This window comes from Sceloporus undulatus, chromosome 2, assembly GCF_019175285.1.
Source record: "Sceloporus undulatus isolate JIND9_A2432 ecotype Alabama chromosome 2, SceUnd_v1.1, whole genome shotgun sequence".
Classification (NCBI taxonomy): Eukaryota; Metazoa; Chordata; class Lepidosauria; order Squamata; family Phrynosomatidae; genus Sceloporus; species Sceloporus undulatus.
Genome location: NC_056523.1, coordinates 185,037,335 through 185,058,292, shown reverse-complemented (window position 1 = coordinate 185,058,292; position 20,958 = coordinate 185,037,335). Strand labels below are relative to the sequence as shown.

Sequence of the window (20,958 nt, the reverse complement as noted above, 5' to 3'; positions counted from 1 at the left end):
TACCCAAACCACCAGAACCTTTATTCTCTTGCTGCAGATAGCAATAGCAGTAGCAATAGCAGCTTCATTTATATACTGCTCCATACCACCCTAAGCAGTCTCTAACTGTAAGCTAATTGCCCCCAACACGCTGGGTACACATTTTAGCGAACTTGGAAGGATGCAAGGCTGAGTCGACCCTGAGCCCCTGGCTGGGATTGAATTCACAACTTTGTGGTATGTGAGTGAGTGGCTGAAGTACTGGCGTTTAACCACTGTGCCACCAGGGCTCTTAGTTAGGGTTTAAGTAAACTCCTTCTTTGGTTTGCAATGTCTTTTATTGCTGATGTCCTGTCTGATGTCCGTTATGTTTAGAAAGATGTAGTTGGAGGGGTTCTGGATATCCCTTGTGTATGGTTTGCTCCTGACAGTGACTGTCCTCCAGGGTGCTTCTTCACTGACAGAGTCTTCTTCATTTTCCTTGACAGTTTCTTTTTGTTGATTTTATAAAACCAATTCTCCCTCTGTTCTACCCATGAAGTCTTATGCAGTCCAATGCACTAAAGGGTGTCACTCTGTTCCTGAAGTGAGACACACGAAAGACAAAGAGGGCAAGAAAGAGACGATCACACAGAGAAAGCACATGGCAAGGCTATGTTTCCTCTGACATTTGCCAATAGAAGATGCTTGATGGGTATCAGAAGGCAAAACAATCCCCCAGTAAGGAGCAGCAGAGAGAAAGATGAGCAAATGGGTTACAGAAGATGCAATCTTCAGAACCAGAGTAATGAGCAAGGCAAGGAGGGGAGGGTACAAGGTGAGAGGAGAAGAGGAGAAGAAAGGGAGCAATAAAATGAAGATGGGAAAATTTAACAGTAGACCTTTAATTTAAGGAGGAGGAGGAGGCCGATGTAAGGAACCATGGAAAAGGAGCAATAGCAAGTATGCTGTCAAAACAGTGAGAGGAACAGTCTCACTGGAAAAGTCATTTATTTCTGTTAGGATATATAGGTCTGGCATCCTCATGGTTAACTGCAGCTAAACTAGACCCATTCAATCAATTGTTGAATGGTGAGTCAACACATAGATAAATCTAAGGGAATAAATGTACATACCCTAGTAAGCACTAAAGGAATTTAGGCCATATTTTAATAAGAGTTTAGATGTTTTTGTACTCACTGGCCTTCCCTTCTGAGGCATATTTTCTCTCATATACAGTTTGAGTCTCCCTTATCTGGAATTCCAAAATCTGAATATTCCCAGTCCAAATTTCTGACACCTTTGTTCTCTGGTGGTTCAGTTTACACAAACTTTGTTTCATGTACAAAATTTTATAAAATATTGTGTGTAACCTTCAGGCTATATGTATAAAGTATATGTGCTACATAAACAAATTTAATGTTTAGACTTGTGTCCCATCTCCAAAATATCTCATTATGTATATGCAAATATTCCAAAATCCTGAAAAAATCCAAAATCCCAAATACTTCTGGTCTCAAGCATTTCCGATAAGGCAGACTCAACCTGTACCACTCTTGAGAGTCTCCACTTGCTTTTCTGTTTTGCGGCAGGGAAAACAATCATGTTTCCAATCCTTATGACATGATGATATAACAGCAATGCCTTTCCAAGTAATGAAATCTTAGGAAAATTTCCCATAATTGTTGTATAAGAATAATACTTTGCTTGCAAATAACTTCCACAACATTCCAACGGGGTTTGTTGATAGGTAAGTCAGTAGAAAATTAATTCAAACTTAAGTTATGTTACATAAGTTTCACCATCCACCCCCTTTTATTTCTTCAGGCTCTTCCAGACCAAATGCAGCGGTTGCCTCAAGGCAGTGGCTCCTTCTGAGTTCATCATGCGAGTGCTGGAGAACGTCTACCACGTCCACTGCTTCTCCTGCTGCGAATGCGAACGACGGCTGCAGCGTGGTGATGAGTTTGTGCTGAAGGAAGGGCAGCTGCTATGTCGCAGTGACTATGAGAAGGAGAGGGAGATGCTGAGTGCTATCAGCCCAGCTCCCACTGAGTCAGGTGAGAGAAAAAGTGCTGCATGGAGACCCCCTCTTAGACAGTTGCAATCATGGAATAGTCCACCCACAACAACAAGTAAGTTTATTGTATTTTAGCAATTTGCTGTGTGCCTCTAAGTCATTTCCAACTTACGGTGACCCCCAAAACAAACCTATAATGGGGTTTTCTTGGGAAAGTTTCTTCACAGGAGTTTTGCCATTGCAATCCTTTGAGGCCAAGAGTGTGACTTGTCCAAGGTCACCCAGTGGGTTTCATGGCTGTGTCGGGATTTGAACCCTGGTTGCCAGAGTCCTTCCTAGTCCAGCACTCACACCACAACATCGCACTGGCTCCCATAATTTGTTATTACACATTATTAAAACAGGACAAATAATTCATTGTAGCATTATAGCATTCAAAACATTTCCCATGGACCATCAGATATCGAGTGGTTTTGCACAGAATCTTTGCATTGTGCAACTGAAAAGCATTGACAAGAAATGTAGATATTCTAAAAATACATATTTCTTAACATTAGACAGTAGAAAACAAACTTTTGCACAATATGACTTGCCCTTCACTGATTTTAACAGTGGCTGGATGCATTTCTTGACCTTTAAAGGAGATGGCCAAGCTGTTGGCCCATAACCCAGCACACACATGCACAAGATTCAGCACTTTGAATGCCTGCTTTGAAGTTCTGATAAAAAAACTACAACTACAATCCATGCAGGTGAACAGAACAAAAAAGACCCATGGCTAGTGAAGGGTGTTACCCAATCCCCTGGATATTGTCACTGCTTGTCCATGAACACAGACAGTGACAGCGAGAGAGGAAGAAGGGGCAGGGGGTCCAGCCATTGGTCACTGTCCCATTTGCTGTTGTGGAAGTAGAGAAAATATTCAACTACACTTACACAAACAGCTGTGCTCTTACAGGGGACAGTAGAGGTAGGGGCAAATGATTAGTATTCTCTGGTGTCCCCCTCTTTGTTTTGCTTGATCTATTTCCTCCTTGCCTTTGAAGTGATATTCTCATATCTAACTTCACTTTCTATCACTCCTCCTCTTCTGCTGTCTTTGTCTTAGACTCCTGCCACACTGTAGAATTAATGCAGTTTGACACCACTTTAACTGCCATGGCTCCATTTTATTTGTAGTGTGTTGTGGCACCTGAGCTCTATGACAGAAAAGGCTAAATATCTCACAAAACTACAAATTCCTGAATTCCATAGCATTCAGCCATGCCAGTTAAAGCAATATGAAACTGCATTAATTCTACAGTGTAGGTGCAGCATGAGTCATATAGCAGAAACCAGTTGATCCCATCCTTCTCTAGCAGGTATGTTGCTTTTTAAATAGATACTTTCTCTTTTCTGAGAAAGGTCTTTGATGCTGATTCCAAGCTGCTAGCTTTACACACCAAACCAATACTTTGCAAGAGTTTTGGTTTCGGCAGGTGGGTACTTGATGCCAGCCTGTAAAGCAATGCAATTGGTGAAGCTTTCCTTACCCTGTTCTTCTGCCCCTGTCACTAATCTTTGTGCAGGAAGACAGGCATCACTTTAATTCCTGAGCATAAAACTGTTGATTAAAATTAACAGTTGGTTATAATAAAGGAAATTTATACAATCTTGTAGCAGCAGTTGGGCAAATGTGGCTCTCCAGATGTTGTGGGACTACAGCTTTTATCAGCCCTAGTCATCATAACCACGGTTAAAGGATGCTAACAATTGGTAATCCAAAACCTTTAGAATGGTCACAGTTGATCTTCCCTGTTGTAACAGGATCTGTCATGCAAGATACAGTAAGAATGATGTGGCCCTCTAGGTGTTGTTGGACATCAACTCCCATCTTTCTTCAGCTTTGGGTATGTTGGCTAGGACTGCTGAGAGCTGAAGTCTAGCAGCTCCTGGACATTTGCATGATTTCTGCTCCTGACACAAGAAATTTTGATTTTGAACATTCACTGAGGAAGTGAACCTGAAATTTTGAAAAAGGGCAAATACCTCTGGAAAGTCCATCTCTCTTGGTATCATCTCCTGTTGGGTACCAGCTTCTTTAGTAACATGGTTTTCTTTCATAGTGAAGAGTGAAGATGAGGATGGGAGCCACCCACACAGCAAGGGAGGTGAGGAAGGAAAGGACCACAAGCGCTCCAAGCGCCCACGAACCATCCTTACCACACAACAGCGGCGAGCTTTCAAGGCCTCCTTTGAAGTCTCTTCCAAGCCCTGCCGGAAGGTTGAGTATCACTTGCTACTCTCTCTCATTCTCATAGGGAACACCCAACCCAACCTAACACTGCTATTTATTTACTTATGTAGTTAGTTGGAACATCTATTATGCCCCTTACAAAATAAAAGAAAAGAGGCACCCAGAGCAGCGTACAAGATAACAGTCTCTGCCATCAGGCTTACAATTTAAATTTAAGACAAAAACTAAGCATTGGGGAGGGAAAAAAAGGGTAAAGATTATGTGACACTCAGCCTTACAATACAAAGCCATAGAAAGTTTGCGGGAAAACCTCCAGCCTTGAGGATAGCCAGACTCCCGAGGAAAGCAATCACCACCAGGAAAGCCATTTCCAATAAAGCTTGTTGTCAGAAAAGTGGGGAAGAGAAGGTGGTAAACTACCCATGGTGGTGGTCAGTCAGAGGAGCTGCTTACAGTAAAGTTTATAAGCAAGGAAGGTGGTCAAATAGCAAGGAAGGTCTTTGATTTGTTAAGGAAAAAGCAACATGGGTTATACAGTAAATGAAATAAAACATGTATGTGAGAGTCAGGGTGACTCAGCAGAAGCCAATTGAGAACCACACAGGTGTAAATGGTAATACAATTAACAAGTCCTCAATGCCAAGGACAAGAAATGTAAAGTGGATAATTGAACACACCGGACAATTGTTAAGTGGTCAAGGCTGAGATGATAAAATCATTAATTGTAGGATGAACCAAGAGAACCAATGAGAATGATGTATACGCCTACTGGGTGGAAACAGACAACAGTGGGTGGTACCTTGCATTGACTATAATAATGACTATGCATCCCAATGTATTGTGTGGGTTGTAGAGTGGGTAGTTGAGTATTGTTGTGTTGGATAGTTTTGGAGCTGTATATAGTAGAATAAAGTAGATCTTTTATATAAGACTACTGAGTTGTCTGGTGTCTTGGGTGAAGCTACAAGAGCCAGCTGGATCCTGAAGAAGGGTGAAGACTTCTGTGGAAGCAAGAGTGAGAAGGCTTGGAGAGTTTGTCGGGGTCTTCAGCCTGTTCTCTGTAACTCTTGCTAAGCTATAACCACTGGCCAAAACTGGTCAGCGCGGTGCACAACCAGGTGTTGAGTTCAAGCCAGAGGTGAAGAGCTACAACTCCCATCATCCCTGACATGATTTACGTTCATTAATTGCGTGTGCAGTTTTCATGCTACCATGTAGGCTTGGAGTAAATGTGTATGCTGGCTCTGTGGCCTAAAGCACATGGAGTGGAGGTCAGGGAAGGTTATCCCTCCAACTAAGCTGGAGGTGTAAACCCCCTCCTGAAATGATCTGGCAAAATTGGACCACCAAGTGTCCTATGTAGTTGAGTTTCCTCCGTCATTAACAAACAGAAGTTTACTAAATGACTGAGCTTTAAAAAAATATTAAAACAGCTGTTGTCAACGTCATTGGAGTTATCCCAGAAGTATTAGAACCTGCCTTCAGGCTGACCTGTGTGCTCTAACATGGGAGTAAGCTACACTCAGGCTTCATCTACACTGCAGAATGAATGCAGTGTAACGCTGTTTTAACTGCAAAGGCTTGATGCTATGGAATTCTGGGATTTTTAGTTTGGTGACGCACCAGAATTCTCTGACAGAGAAGGCTAAATATCTCACAAAACTACAAATCCCAGAAATCCATAGCATTGAGTCATGGCTGCAGTGCAGATCCAGCCCTTGTTAAACTAACAAAAATTCAGAAGGAGCCATGCACTGTTCCTGGTATAAAGTCAGTGTTCAGATTTGGGAAATAGGAAGTGATTAGTCTTTTTCTTAACCCTCCTCCATAATGGTTTATTTATGTTTGGATGAAAAATGGCATATGCCATTAAATAATCCTATGGGATGGGGGGAACTGCACAATTTCAGGTGAGTAACTGGCATAGCCATAGAAAGTGCAATAGGACAGGCTTGGGTGGATGATTAATACAGAACATACAATGACAGAAGCAAAGAGACTAGAATGAGCAGCATTTTCCAAGCAGCCATCCACTGCTATATTCAAACTCCCTTTTCACATCCTTGCTCCTGGGAGAAAGAACTAGAAAAGAAGACGGTGCATTGGATCACTAACATAATGATGCACTATTTCAACATCCGTTCCCCCAAAGCAGGGGACTATTCACTGTGATGAGAATCTTAAGGTGTCCATCACAAAACCATACTCTTTTTCTCTCCCAACCTTTCTGTTTTCCTTACATACAGAGCCTACTCTTGCCCACTTTTATGACAATAACCTTTACATACAGAGCCACAAGAAGAAATATACAAGTGTTTACAGACATATTGTCTATTTTTCTGGTTTCTTCCAAACCCAACAAACATTTAGGTGTGTTTAGATTTGGATCAGTCCTGTACAGAGCAGTCCTGCCATGATCTACATGTCTGTCACTTCTGTCTGAGTCTGCCAGATTTGGTACAGGGGTTCATCTGAATCCACCAGTAGTGTATTTATGCATGTATGTGTGTGACTGGATCAAGGGGAAGGATTTGTTAGATCCTCCAGAGCACATTGTTGTAGTGTGATATGAGGGCTCTGCAACACCTATGCTGAAGTTAGTTTCTTCAGATTAACCTGTCCTTTTCTCCACAATGGGCAGGTGAGGGAGACGTTAGCGGCTGAGACTGGCTTGACTGTTCGGGTTGTACAAGTTTGGTTCCAGAACCAAAGGGCCAAGGTGAGTGAGTACCTCAGAGCTCTTGCATATTATGCATGAAAACCCACCTCTGGTGAACAGGGCTGAGAGTTGGATCCATCTTTGGGTGCCAGAATTTTGATCTCCCAGAGGTGGGTTCTTTTCCTGCCGCCGGAGACCACGCCATATGATTGCCATGGCCTCCTTCTGCAGCAAAAACAGGTGGCAGGCTCTCAGATAGTCTGGAGTGGACCCAAGCTGTTTCAGGCTTTAAGTGCTAAAATCAGCACAGTAGTTCTGCCTGGAAACAGTCCAGTATCCAGAGAAGCTTTTTCAATAGAATAGACATATGATCCCTGTAACCAGCCCCAATGAACAGCCCAGCTCAAGCATTTTGCACTTACTCAAGTTTCCAAACAGTTTCCAAAAACAGCCCCATGTAGAGATGACTTTTCAAGGAATGAGTGCAGCTGATGCAATAGCACTAATTTTAAATGTGCAAGTGCACTCCTGGCCAAAACTGAAACCTGGGCATTCAGGATCAGTCCAGGAATACACCAAGCTATGCACTCCTGGAAGCCTCCAGGATATGAGATTTACCTTTCAATTATGCCCTCTGCAGTGCCTTTTTAAAGCGAAAAGGAATTTATTTCTTTTTACTAGAGATGAACTCCCAACTCTTCCAAGTTTCATCAGATGGGAGTGGTGCAGCTTGCAATGACTTACAGGGAATGGGCCCCAAACCCCCTTAGGTTTGCCCATCCCCTGCTTTAAAGACACAGAAGCTGTCCACAAATACAACTGATATTCCTTGCTTAGAATCTCAGGATGCATCAATACTGTAGAAATAATGCAGCTTGATAACATTTTAAATGATGTAGCTCCATCCTATGGAATCCTGGGGTCTGAGGTTTTACAAGGTCTTTGGCCTTCTCTGCCAAAGAGTGCTGGTGCCTCACCTAACTACGAATCCCAGGATCCTGTAGGATGGAGGCATGGCTGGTGTCAACCTGCATTATTTCCACAATGTAGATTCATCCTATCATTTCAAAACAGGTCTTAAATAGATTCAATAGGAGAATAAGGGGAAGGGGTCCAACTTTAAAACTAGCCCTAGAGCTGTTACTTTAAACAACAGGGGGACAATGTTCAATTCCTTTACTATCATTATTGCAGTCTTTTTTCTGGTCAGTTAACAACCCTGGTCAGTGCAGCAGTAGAGCACATTGAAAGATTATGTAGGGGAAGGTTGGGGTCTACAAGGCAGAGTCAAGTGGCACCTGCCTTGGGAATTGGAATTCTCCTCACCCCAATTTAGGAGGAGGATTCTGTCCTCCCTTCCCCCTTTTGTTGCACCCCTGCCCAGGAGCATCCATACTCCTCCTTACAGATGAAGAAGATTGCCCGCAGGCAGCAGCAACAGCAGCAGCAGCAACAGCAGGAGCAGGAACAGCTAGGAAACCCCCGTCTAGGCACAGGAAGGGGGAACGGCCGCAGTAGCAGGCAAAGCAACGAGGACAGCGAAGGTAAGTAGGACTGGGAACAACTGAAGAGTATCTGAGGGTCAAGGTAGTGCAATCAGTTCACTTTTAGACACTTTCATCTCAAGAGGTGAAAAATATCTGTTTGTCACAGCACATGATATTCCTGGGGTATATTACTCATACTCACATATAAGTCTAGAAAGTTTAGTCAGAAAATCGACCCAGAAATCTGGGTCAGCATATCCATGGGTCAGTGTAAATACCAGTGGCATAACTAGAGAGGTGTGGTCTACACTAGGTGATACCCCAGAAGAGGGGTGACACCTGGTTAGGCCGATCTCCCACCATGGAGTGAGAAGGGGCAAGTGTTCCCTGCCCAGCTTTGCAACAGTGGCAACTTCTTTCTCAGGAGGAGGTTGCCAACGAGGCAAAGGAGAAGGGCGAGCATGCTCCTCTTGGCCTGGGTTGTGTCCTGGGCCTGGTGTTGTTTAATATCTTTATAGATTAATTTAATGATAAAACAGAAGGCATAGTTATTAAATTTGCAGATGATATTAAATTCGGATGGGCAGCTAATGATCCAGAGGACAGGATCAGAATTCCATATGAACTTGATTGATTGGAGAACTGGGCCAAGACTAACAAAATTAATTTCAGTAGAAATAAATGTAAGATATTATATCTCAGCAGGAAAAAAAAATGAAGTGCACAAACATAGGATGGGCAACACCTGGCTTTAAAACAGTACCTGTTTGAAGGTTCTAGAGGGCTACAAGCTAAATATCAGTCAATGATATAATGCAACAGACAAAACAACAACAACACACAATGCAATTCTGGGCTGTATCAATAGGATCATAGTGTCCTGACTGAGGAAAATATTAGTGCTACTCTATCCTGCTTTGGTCAGACCTCACCTGGAATACTGTGTCCAGTTTTGGGCACCACAGTTCAAGGAGGAGATTGACAAGCAGGAATGTCTACAGAGAAGGATGATCAAAGGTCTGGAAACCAAGTCTTAAGTGGAACAACCTAGGGAGCTGGATATCTTTGGCTTAGAGAACAGAAGACTGCGGGTTCATATGATAGCCACCTTTAAATATCTGAAGGGCTCTCATATAGAAGATAGACCCATTTCGTTTCCTGCTGCTCCAGATACTAGAACACAAACCAATGGATTCAAATTACAAAAACAAACAAACAAAAAAAATCCATGTAAACATTAGGAACTGTTTTTTACTGTAAGAATTGTTAGATAGTGGAATAGATTGCTTCAGAGGATAGTGGACGCTGTCTTTGAAGGTCTTTAACCGGAGGATGGATGGGGAGCTCTCACAGATCCTTTAGTTGTTATTCCTGCATGCCAGGGAGTTGGACTAGCCCTTGCAGTCATTCCAGCTGCAGAGTTTATGATTCTGTTATTCAAAATCCTTTTGCATTTTGGACTATTATACCTAGATTTAGGCATGCTGGCTGGGATACCTGTAAACTTTATTTTTTAATTTTTTTAAAAAAGGCTAATCTTTCCAAGTTCTGAATAAAAAGTAACTTTCAGAAGCTCCACTTCAGATGGTCTCAATAATCCACATTCTTAAGAGGATATACATGGTACACATTAAACAGGTAGAGAAATTGAAAGTTCACCCTGTTTTTATAAACTGTAGCCTCTGCTCAGGTTTATGCAACTTGATCTATGTATTTTAATCAAATCCTAATATGTATGATGGCAGCATCCCGTCCACACAGGCGCCACCATCTTGATGTAAGGGACACACAGTGTATGCACGTTGCTGCACGTCAGTTACATCACAAGTGCTCCAGTGGCGCACTCGCGATGTAACCCAAGCGCTGCAAGAAGAACCCGGAAGAGCCAGGTTCTTTTTACTCCTCAGGGATGTTGCACTGTTTGGCGGCTGTGGCATCCCTCTGGAGTTAAAATGGGAGCCTGCAGACCGCCATTTTTGGGCAGTCTGTCTTGGACTCTAGTTTTCTTCTCTTTTTAAAAATTGTCTAAATCCAAAGTACACCTATAGTTAGATACATTTCTCTGGCTGTGTGCCTTCAAGTCATTTCTGACATAAGGCAACCCTAAAGCAAACCTATCACAGGGTTTTCTTGGCAGAGATTTGTTTAGAGGGGTTTTGCCTTTGCCCTCCTCTGAGGCCAAGAGATTGTGACTTGTCCAAGGTCACTCACTGGGTTTCCATGAATGAGCAGGGATTCAAACACTGATCTCAGGTGTGTTTTACACTCTCCTTTGTTTCTGCCTCACCAATTGCTCAATAGATGGTGCAAGTGTTCACGGAATAGATGGGCTCATGGTGCCATATTCCAGGATTGCTCAACAGCAGTTGCTTCCCCTGGACCAAAACAGCTATAGCACAGACTTGTACCGGCAAGGGCTCACACCACCCCAGTTGCCCGGAGACCATCTTCATCCCTATGGTGAGCTTGCATCCTCTAAACCTTGTTGTACATAAGCACTTCTACCCTTCTGTTTCTCTTCCCAAATATGCACTAAAATACGCTATTGTGATATTTTTGCAGGATAAATGTGGAATGTTTATCCTAAAAAAGCATAGTTCTTAGTTTGTTCCAATCTCCCTTTTGCTTTTCTTTTCTTCTTTCCTGTATTGCTGTATTGTAGCATTTTATTTGTCATCCATGGTTTTTTCTCTTTCTTTTTTTATTATGTCCCTGGCTTCAGTCCATAGTTCTTCTGGTTCTTGGTCTATTATGCTTAGTAGTGCAAATCTGTTCCTTCTGTTGTCTATGAATTCTATTGATACGTATGTTGTTTAGATCATATTTTGGTTATGTTTTCTTTTTGAGTTTTACTCTTATTTTTGATATGAGTAATTTGTGACCTGTGCCACTGTCGGTGCCTGGTGTGGTCTTGACCACTAGGAGGGAACTTCACCATCTTTTACTTCCAATTATATAATTTATTTCATTATATTATATAATCTATTATAAAGAAAGGAAGAGGCACTAGGGATCACATTGCAAACATACAAGGGCTAAAGAAGTGCACCAGATAATTCCAAAACAGTATGTGCAAAACAGCAGATTGTAGCAAAATCTTTGACTGCATAGATCATGAAAGGCTATGGAATGCCCTTAAAGACATGAGAGTGCCAACACATATAATAGTCCTGATGAGATACCTGTACTTAGGGCAAGAGGCTACTGTCAGAACAGAATACAGACAAATAGAATGGTTTCCAATTGGCAAAGCGGTCAGACAAGGCTGCATCTTATTACCCTACCTGTTCAACTTACGTGCTGAACATACTGTAAGGAAAGCAAGCTTGGACTCAGAAGGAAGAGTGAAAATACGAGAAAGGAATATCAACAACACCATAATATTAGCTGAAAACGGAACAACTACTAAGGGAGATCAAGGAAGAAAGTGCAAAGGGCAGGATTACTGTTGAACATAAAGAAAACAAAAATAATGATGATGGAGATTCTAGACAAATTCAACCTAGACAATGAATAAATAGAAGTAGTAAAAAACTTCTCATACCTGGGATCAAACATTGATAGAAATGGGAACTGCAGCCAGGAAATCAGAAGAAGATTACGAATGGGAAAGGTGGCTATGAAAGAACCAGAAAAGATTCTAAAGTGCAAAGATATACAACTGAGCACAAAAGTTAGAACCACAGAAGCCATTGTATTCCCTATTACCATGTATGGATGCGAAAGCTTGACAGTGAAGAAAGAAGATAGGAAGAAAATCCATTTATTTGAGATATGGTGCTAGAGAAGAGTGCAGAGGATCCTGTGGACAGCCAAAAAGACAAACAATTGAGTCCTAGAGCAGATCAAGCTAGAAATCTCCCTAGATGCCAAGATTACAAAACCAAAGCTGTCATACTTCAGATATATCATGAGAAGGCATGACGCATTGGAAAAAGCAATAATGCTGGGGAAAGTGGAGGGAAGTAGAAAGAGAGGAAGGTGGCATGCTAAATGGATGGGGTCTATTAAGAAGTCAGGGATATGATGCTGCAGGAACCAAGCAGAGCAGTGAAAGAGAGGTAGTCTTGGAAATATCTCATTCACAGGGTCACCATGGGTCATAATCGACTCGAAGGCAGTTAACAATGAAAATGTGGAGCACATACCATAACCTGTGCACTGCATGTGGCCTGCTCCTGTTTTTCTGCGAATGCCCCTGTTAAATATACCACTGTGTGGTGGAGCAATAGCAAAACTACTCCACTCAACCTCTGTATACTGACCTGATTTGGGAGGTACAGTCCCAATTAATCCTCTATCATCCCATTTTTCAGCTGCTTTTGAAATATCTGGATTTCTCTCCCCTACTACACCCTTTTGTCCTTGCCTTACTTCAGTTGCAGAAAATTTAGTTCAAAGTGTAAAATAGTTTTCAAAGCATTAATTCGGGGGTAGGGAAGGAGAGAAGGAGGCAGAGTCTTGTCCTTCCCTTTATTCTCAGGCAATAGCAAACTGATGCAGGCTCTTGTAGCTTGTATGTTCTTTCTCATTGATAACTTTCACATCTTGATTACAAATATGCGTCCTGTTTTTCATCTGTGAAATTCTGTAGAGTATGCTACTCCTGTACCTTTCATCAGCACCTCTGCTGCTCCCTTTCAAAAAGTCATATAGAAACATCTGCCATGATGTGTGCTTGAAACAAAGTGAAGCATCTAGGATAAATGGTTTTGAAGGCCTTTAAGACAATACAGTTGCCACTCTGTTTTCGTGGACTTCAGATCTGCATCTCTCGCCTGTTCATGAGTGGCAAACAGAGAGGGACAAAATAGGATGTGGGCCATCATTCAAGCCAATGGAGTTTGAATATAGGCAAATTTCCATTTTCGTGCCGGGGTGTGTGTATGTCTAGAACAGATCCCCTTCAAAAACAGAGGAGCAACTGTACTTACCAAAAGCAACATGAAAATTAGCAAGGCTCTCCTTCCACCTCTACCACAAACACTGCCTCTTTGCAGACAGTCTACAGAAACTGGGTGAAAACTGTCAAGCTCTGTTTTATTAGTGTGAATGGCTTTGGGAGACAATCCTTATCTGAAAAGCAGGATAAAAAATGTAGCTACTGAATAAATCTTCATAAATGCTTCCCGGTCAGAGGGCCCACTGATATTGCAATGCCCAAGAGCTGGCAACAGTTGGAAATCATGTTTCCTCAAACCCCTTGATGTTGGTGGACAGGACCTCCCATCGGCTTAAGTCAATATTCTCAATGGTGAGGAATGCTGGGAGTTGCAGTCCAGGAACATCTGGAGTGCACAGGATTTCCACTTCATCCCTAGAGGGAGGGGGGCTTCTTTTGATTTAAATGTTCTGGTCCTTCAATGCAACTTTCACTCTTTGTGTGTCATTCTCTTTCGTTCCCTCTTTCCCTCCTTTAGATTCAGAAGGTGTCTTCCACGACATGGACAGCGAGACCATTGGTCACTTGGGCGACTGCCTGTTGTCAGCGGCGGAAGCCAACCTCCTGCAAACCCGAGTGGGAAACCCCATTGACCGGCTCTACTCCATGCAGAGCTCCTATTTCACCTCCTGACCATGGGGACATTTCTTGGCTCTCCCATCTGATATATGCCACACTCTGGGCTAGAAGAAGGGGAAATGGCACAGAGGAGCAAACCCTAAATATCTATCTGTTTGGAAGAACTCTCTGGACCCTTCAAAGCCAATAAGGCATGTGAGGCTGTCTCACAGGCTTTTGGGTGCTACCTCCTGGGTATTGACCACAGAGTCTTGGAGGACCTGGCTACACTGCCTCTCTCTTCTCCTCACCCAACATTCAATTGATGGACAATTTCTCATTGTGTAGCTATACTTATACAAGTGTGTTTTTGTGTTTAAACTGTAGGGCATTAAGGCTAGCTTGACTCATAGGCAGAAGAAGATGGTGGGAGCTCTAGATTTTCCTAAGGGCAAGATTTCAGGGGCTCGTGTGCAGCTTTTCATGACATCGCTCTATCTGGTTTTTTCCTTATTAATTTCCTTTAACAGTGGTAAAACTTAGAAGTTCCCTTTTCATGAATTATCAACATAGAGGTGGAAAAAAGATTAGATGTCAAAGAATAAAGTCATCTGATGAAATAAGATTGTCAAACTGAAGACTCAAGACAGTCCCTATACCTTTAATAGTTGTGTATTAGAAGGAATTTCAGTAGGCAAGAAGTGATACCTTCTTCTATATAACCATTAATGGTACAGGATCCCTCTCCAATTTTCACTCTTGCAACCCTATGATGAAATGGTGTCTTAGAGATACTGCTGCACCAAAAATCTATAATCTTTTTCATGCCACTTTAACTGCTGTGGTTGTCCTCCCCTAAAGATTCTGGGAACTGGACTCTAGTAAAGGTGCTGAGAATTCTTGGTTCATAGATAGTACACAAGGCTGCTTGTGGAGAAGCACATGCCTGGTTATGAGGCATGGGAACATGTTTGAAAGGAGATTTTGGTCACAGTTGTACCAATGCTGCCAGTGCTCAGAGGTGTAGTAGAAAATGTTGGACACTTTGGCTATCATCACAGCTGTAAATTGGGCAGCAGCAGTAGGGATACGGGGAAGGGGATGTGAAATAAACAGCCAGTAGCCCACACACAGTTTATGTATTGCATGCTGCCCATCCCTGCTTGATATCACCAAGGATTAGTATAAGTGTAGCATGATATTGTACTCTTCTCTAGAAGTCCTATGTTCAAAAGGAGGAAAATCCACCTTCAAGACATCTACAGTGGAACAATAATACATTTTGATGTGCCAGCTTTCATCATGACCATCCCAAGTGACAGTTTGCTATGGAAAGTAAAAAAGGCAGGCAGCTGTATTGAAAACTAAAAGTTTTCATCTCCGCCAACAGGGCTTTTATCATGCACTTGGGTCTCAATCGCCCATTCACAACCAAATCACCAATATCCTCATAATTACTGTATTACAACTGGGTTGCCTGGTCAGGACTATCCCAGGCCTTGAGATTTGAGGGCCAAAACCTATGACCTAGGGCTGTGATGATGAATTTATGGCTGGTGTGCCAGAGAGCCTCTCTGAGGGCATGTGCTTGTTCCTCCTCCTTCCTGACCTTCCCCAGCTTCCAGTTGCCTTTCTGGAGGCAACTAAAGGCCAGGGTTGATGGGGGGGGGGGAGGAGGAGGAAGAGTTGTGTGCCTGTTCCTTTTCATTTTTCCTTGCCCCCGCAGGGCCTTTAGGTCTGGGAGGGTGGGGGGAAGAAGTCTCACCCCAGAAATTTTGCCCACAGCACCAGGTAACACCCAGTGCCGGAAAGCCTTTCAGTTTGGGCACTTGGCCCCTAAAAGGTTCGCCATCACTGACGTAGGGAATGACCCCTTGTTATGTCACAGTAGGTGGATGCTGGTGATGTGACAAAGGACAGCCCCATATGATGTCATTAAGTATGACACGGTTCTCCTGTTGGTTGGGACACAGCAGACTGACATTTCCATCTTTCTTCTACTAATGATCTCCTCTATGAGAAACTGCAAGAGGGAACCTACTTTGGATTGTTTCACTGGAAATTGCTGGTGGATGGTGGTAGAAATGCCAGCCTGCTGCCTCATGGTCAACAAGAGAACAGATGCCCATTGCTCACAGTGGCGGCTGCTGCTAAGTCACAGTAGATTGGGCACTTCTTAGTTACATAACTAAGATAGTTAGGCAACTACGTAGCACATCTAGAATACCAGTCACTGGGTCTAATAATGAGGAAAATATATATGGACACACTTTTCAAGGCTGAGATCCCTCTCCCTCATTCGGAGGACTGAGAAAGAGTGCCCAAGCTCTAAGATATGGAAACTCTAATTACAACAAGGATAGCTCATGGCTCTACCTTGTTGCTGGTAGAAAATTCATTGCTACTTCCCCTATCTACTATGACAATTTCAGCTAAACCTAAAGAAGGCTAAGGAAGGGGAGGAGTAGCAGGTGACTTCAAATTCCTGGCACTTTGACTCTCTGGGAGCTCTGGCTTACGTTAGTAGTCACTAGGCCTGGCCTAAATACATTTTGATTGAGGTGGGAAGAGAGAGTTAGTTATGTGTTGTTGTGTGCCTTCAAGTCATTTAATAATAATAATAATATGTTTTATTTGTATACCGCTTTTCCTATGATCAAAGCGGTTTACAGCATACATATGCATATACAACAAAGCAAGTAACAAAAAAAAAATTGACTTATGGCAACCCTAAGGTGAGCTTATCACAGGTTTTTTTTAGCAAGAGTACTTTATAGAGGGTTTACCTTTGCCTTCCCCTGAGGCTCAGAGAATGTGCTCTGCCAAAGGTCACCCAGTGGGTTTCCATGGTTGAGCAAGGATTCGAACCATAGTCTCCAGAGCTGTAGTCCATTGCTCAAACCACTGTGCCATGCAGCTCTCCATTAAAGGAAAGAAAGAAAGCACTTCTGAGAGTTACATCTTTTGATGTGGGCATATCTGAACAGTTCCTAAAAAGTCTAGCCACATGTAAGCAGAATGTAATAGTGCTAACCTTGTTATGGTGAGCCAGTGTGGCTTAGTGGTTTGACTATTCGACTACAATTCCCAGCTTGGCTATGGAAACCCACTGGGTAACCATGGGCAAGTGACATGGTCTCAGTCTCAGGTAAAGGTAATGGCAAACCTCCTCTGAACCAATCCCACCAAGAAAACTCCATCATAGGGTCATATTAGAGTTATCATAAGTTGGAAACAATCTGAAGGCACACAACAACAATCTGAGTGCAAGAGGTGTGGAGGACTGAAAGTACAGCTTCAGCCCCCTAGGCATCCTCCTCTAGCAAGGTGTTAATTGTGTGCCATTCTGCATATTGCTGGAGCTCAATTTCCAGCAGCCCTAGCCAGCACTGCCAATTGTGATGGAGGATGGGATTTGCAATCCAACATCTGTAGGGCTGCCCAATTCCCACCTTGTTTTTAAGTATCTAATGGGGAAGGAGGGGGATTCAATCCAGGATTTTCAGTTATAATCAAGATGAAGGATGCTGGTCTCAGTGAACAAGCAGACAAAACAACTTGGTTGTTGCAGAATCTGAAACTACGTTCCAGATCTCAGGAAGCATATACATGCTGAATTGAACTTGATAGGGAAGACACATGTAACAGAAAAGTAATCTCACAGCATGTCCTTCATCTGAATGGTGTGCCTGGCTTTGTAACTGAAATTATAGACACTCACAGCAGCAATTTGAATGCCAGTTCTGCTATCGGTTTTGCTCTTCTCTCAAGTGCTTCCAGTGAATTTGACCACTTTAAAAAAAAAAACAAAACATTGCATGGGTTTTCATGTATTTATCCCTTCTTTCACCACTGTTTTATCATTTGTTAAAATTGTTTTTAAAATGTGCATCAATTCTAGCAGGTTGCAGCAGGCATCCATTTGTGATATCATGGAATGGGAAAGCCAAGCCTTGAAATTTGTAGTCATTTTCCAGTCCAAACCCATGGTGAAATATTATGTTCAGATTCAATACAGTGAGAACATATCTAGAACAGCTCTACTGTTTTTGATGGAAGAACAAAGCAAATATCTTCAAATGTAGGGCATGGAAAACATCCCCAGGTATATCCTCATTGCAGAATTATAGTAGTCTGATACTGCTTTAACAATCATGCCTCCATACTACAGAATCATAGGATTTCTAGTTTTAGTGACACAATTGAGTTCTTTCACAGAGAAGTTCCAAAACTTCATGAAACTACAGATACCAGGGTTCCATAAGAGAGAACCATGGCAGTTAAAGTGACATCAAAGTGGTATAATTGTGTGGTGTGGACACACTCCTTAACACTGAAGATACATGATCCATATTACTATCTAATTTGATTAGAAAGCTAAATCTGAAAGCTGCATTGGTGCAATCAACCAAAAAGCTCCCCTATCTGAATATCTAGGTGTATATATCACTTTCTGTATATATATATCTATACTGTGCCCATTGAGAACTTTCCACTAGATTTGGAATAAAATGTTAGTTTTGATAGCATTTCCAGGATGAAAATTGCCCTCCAGATGTCAGGCCTGCTGGGAAAATATCACCTTTTTATTCCCGTTGTGATCCAGTGTTGTGTTGTGCTAATGTCTTTTGCATGAACGTTTGGGAATAAAACAGCGAACATTAAATGCCAAGCCTCCCTAAGAGAACTGTCTCTACTTCCAATTGTTTAGCACTGAAGCTGAGCCCAGGTGAAATCCTAGAAAGCGTTCATCATAATGTCCCTTCCTCACACAGTATCAAACAAGCATGGACTGACCTATTAAAATTGGAAAAGCTGTACAAGCAGGGTCCAACAAAAGAAAACCTTTTCTATTTTATGTTTTATTATAATTCTTATTACTTTTCTGCCTTCCTGCATACACAGTAGCAATGGCTGTTTCTCTTTCCATTTATTTATGTATTTATTTGAGGAATGAGAGAGAGAGAACTCTGCAGGACGAGTGGTGCACCTAAAGGAAATTCTACAGTCATTTCCAGCTGTTTTCATTTCCCAATTATAAAATGCTTTGGGAAATCAAGAAGACAGTGGGCAAGACTGTTTGGCCCTTTATTTTTATTTTTGCCACCATCCACTAAAATAATTAAAACTAAAAGAAAGGGACCATGTTGCTGAGACAGCTGCAGTGACCACCAGCATCACTGAGCTGGTGAGTGGGTTGAAAACAGAAAACATCCCTCTGTTGTTGTTGCTGTGTGCCTTCAAGTCATTTGCAAGTTATGGCAATTCTATTATTGTTGTTGTTATTATTATTATTATTATTATATCCCATCTTTCTCCCAATACAGGGACTCAAGACCTCAAGGACTATCATGGGGTTTTCTTGGCAAGATTTGTCCAGAAGAGGTTGCCATTGCCATCTTGTAAGGCTGAGAGAGTGTGACTTGTCCAAGGTCACCCAGTGGGTTTTATGGCCAAGCTGGGATTTGAACCTTGGTCTCCAGAGTTGTGGTCCAACAGCCCAATCACTTCAGCCATGCTGGTCCCTCTATTGTTGTTGTTGTTGTTATTATATTTATTTATATACCATTCTTCTCCCAAAGCTGGGACTCAGGGCAGCTTACAAGATTAAAAGACACCATACAGTTAAAACATACAAAATATATTAAAATAGAATTAAATAGCTACAATAATTAAAACAAATTCAATGTTCTATCCTCTTAAACTTTTTATAGAGTTTTATCCTTCTCAACATGCTTATTTCTCTACATGCTTCTTTGTTACCTGTGTAAAGAACCAAGGATTCATCTGCTGCCCTTCACCCCCTTTGGGTTGGGGAAAACAATGCATGGGTCACTTTACTGTTCTTTAGGAGAGGCCAGTGGGCAAGAAACCAGGATCACATAGAAGTAGGGAAAGGCATTATTACCACTGAGGGCCCCTATAGTCTTGCTAGCACCATTGTATCAAGCACCTGACATGTCACCATGTATGTTTGGTGAAATGTTGGAGAAACTTCAACCCACAGAAATCAGTAAATAATAATAATAATAATAACAACAACAACCAAGCAACTGGAGAAAGCAGTCCAAAAGGTCACATTCTATAGCATGGAAAGGTTCTTTGGTAGGGCTACAAATTCCATGACGGCTGGAGGCCTCCAAGGTCAGATGCAATCTGATGCCTTGAGGGTATTTAATGTGGCCTTCAACAATTGTTCACCCACAACAGGGTAGCAATAGCAATAGCAATAACATTCCTATACCACTTATCAGTGAACTCAGCACTCTCTAAGCAGTTTACAATCTGGAAGCCAATTGCCCTCAACAAGCTGGGTACTCATTTTATAAACTTACAAAAGGATGGAAGGATGACTCAACCTTGGAGTCCTAGGATCAAACTCACAACCTTCTGACTGTAGTACCAGCACCAAACCACTGCACCAACAGGGATCCTTGAGCAATTCCTTCTGTGTGTGTGTGTGTGTGTGTGTTTGTGTGTGTTCAAGCCACCTGCGGATTTATGGCAACCCCATGAATTTCCTGGGCTCTTCTTAGGCAAGGAATACTGCCATGGTTTTGCCACTTCCTTACTCTGAAATATAGCCTACAGCACCTTGTGTCTATTGGTAGTCTGCCATTCAAGTACTAACCAGGGCTAACCCTGCTTAGCTTCCAAGATAGATGGGATCTAGTGTCTTAAGGTTATTTAGATTTGGGTATTGAATACCAGCTGCTGTAGGTTATATTTCAGAGGAAGGAACTGATAATACCACCACCAAGTCTTCCTTGTCTAAGAAAACCCTAGGAAATTCATGGGGTTGCCATAAGTCCACACACACACACACACACACACACACTGAAGGAATTACTCAAGGAACTCTGGTGGTACATATGCGTGCACACACCACATCACTTCACATCACATATCTATTTGGATTACATGAATGCATTTTTATATGCGAAAAAGTGCTCATCCTTGAAGTAATGACAAGAGTCCAGAAAGATGAGGGTGGACATGGGAAGATCCTTGGCAAGGGGGCTTGGTTCCCCTGTTCTCCTTTTCACCACCTCAACTAATCTGGCCCATGATAGCTGTGGATCCGATATTATGGTCTTA

General features: G+C 42.3%; 1 protein-coding gene across 1 annotated transcript in view; it reads left to right on the top strand.

Annotated features, from left to right (window-relative positions):
- The window catches only part of LOC121920251 (LIM homeobox transcription factor 1-alpha-like), a 76,273-nt gene extending 59,778 nt beyond the window's left edge, over positions 1–16,495 (top strand). Inside the window, exons 2-7 of the mRNA XM_042447354.1 lie at positions 1,786–2,018; positions 4,084–4,241; positions 6,856–6,933; positions 8,258–8,417; positions 10,662–10,820; positions 13,781–16,495. Coding sequence (XP_042303288.1) covers positions 1,844–2,018; positions 4,084–4,241; positions 6,856–6,933; positions 8,258–8,417; positions 10,662–10,820; positions 13,781–13,935 — 885 coding nt within the window. The 5' untranslated portion in view covers positions 1,786–1,843 and the 3' untranslated portion in view covers positions 13,936–16,495. The remainder of the gene's footprint in view (positions 1–1,785; positions 2,019–4,083; positions 4,242–6,855; positions 6,934–8,257; positions 8,418–10,661; positions 10,821–13,780) is intronic.
- Positions 16,496–20,958: the final 4,463 nt, after the last annotated feature.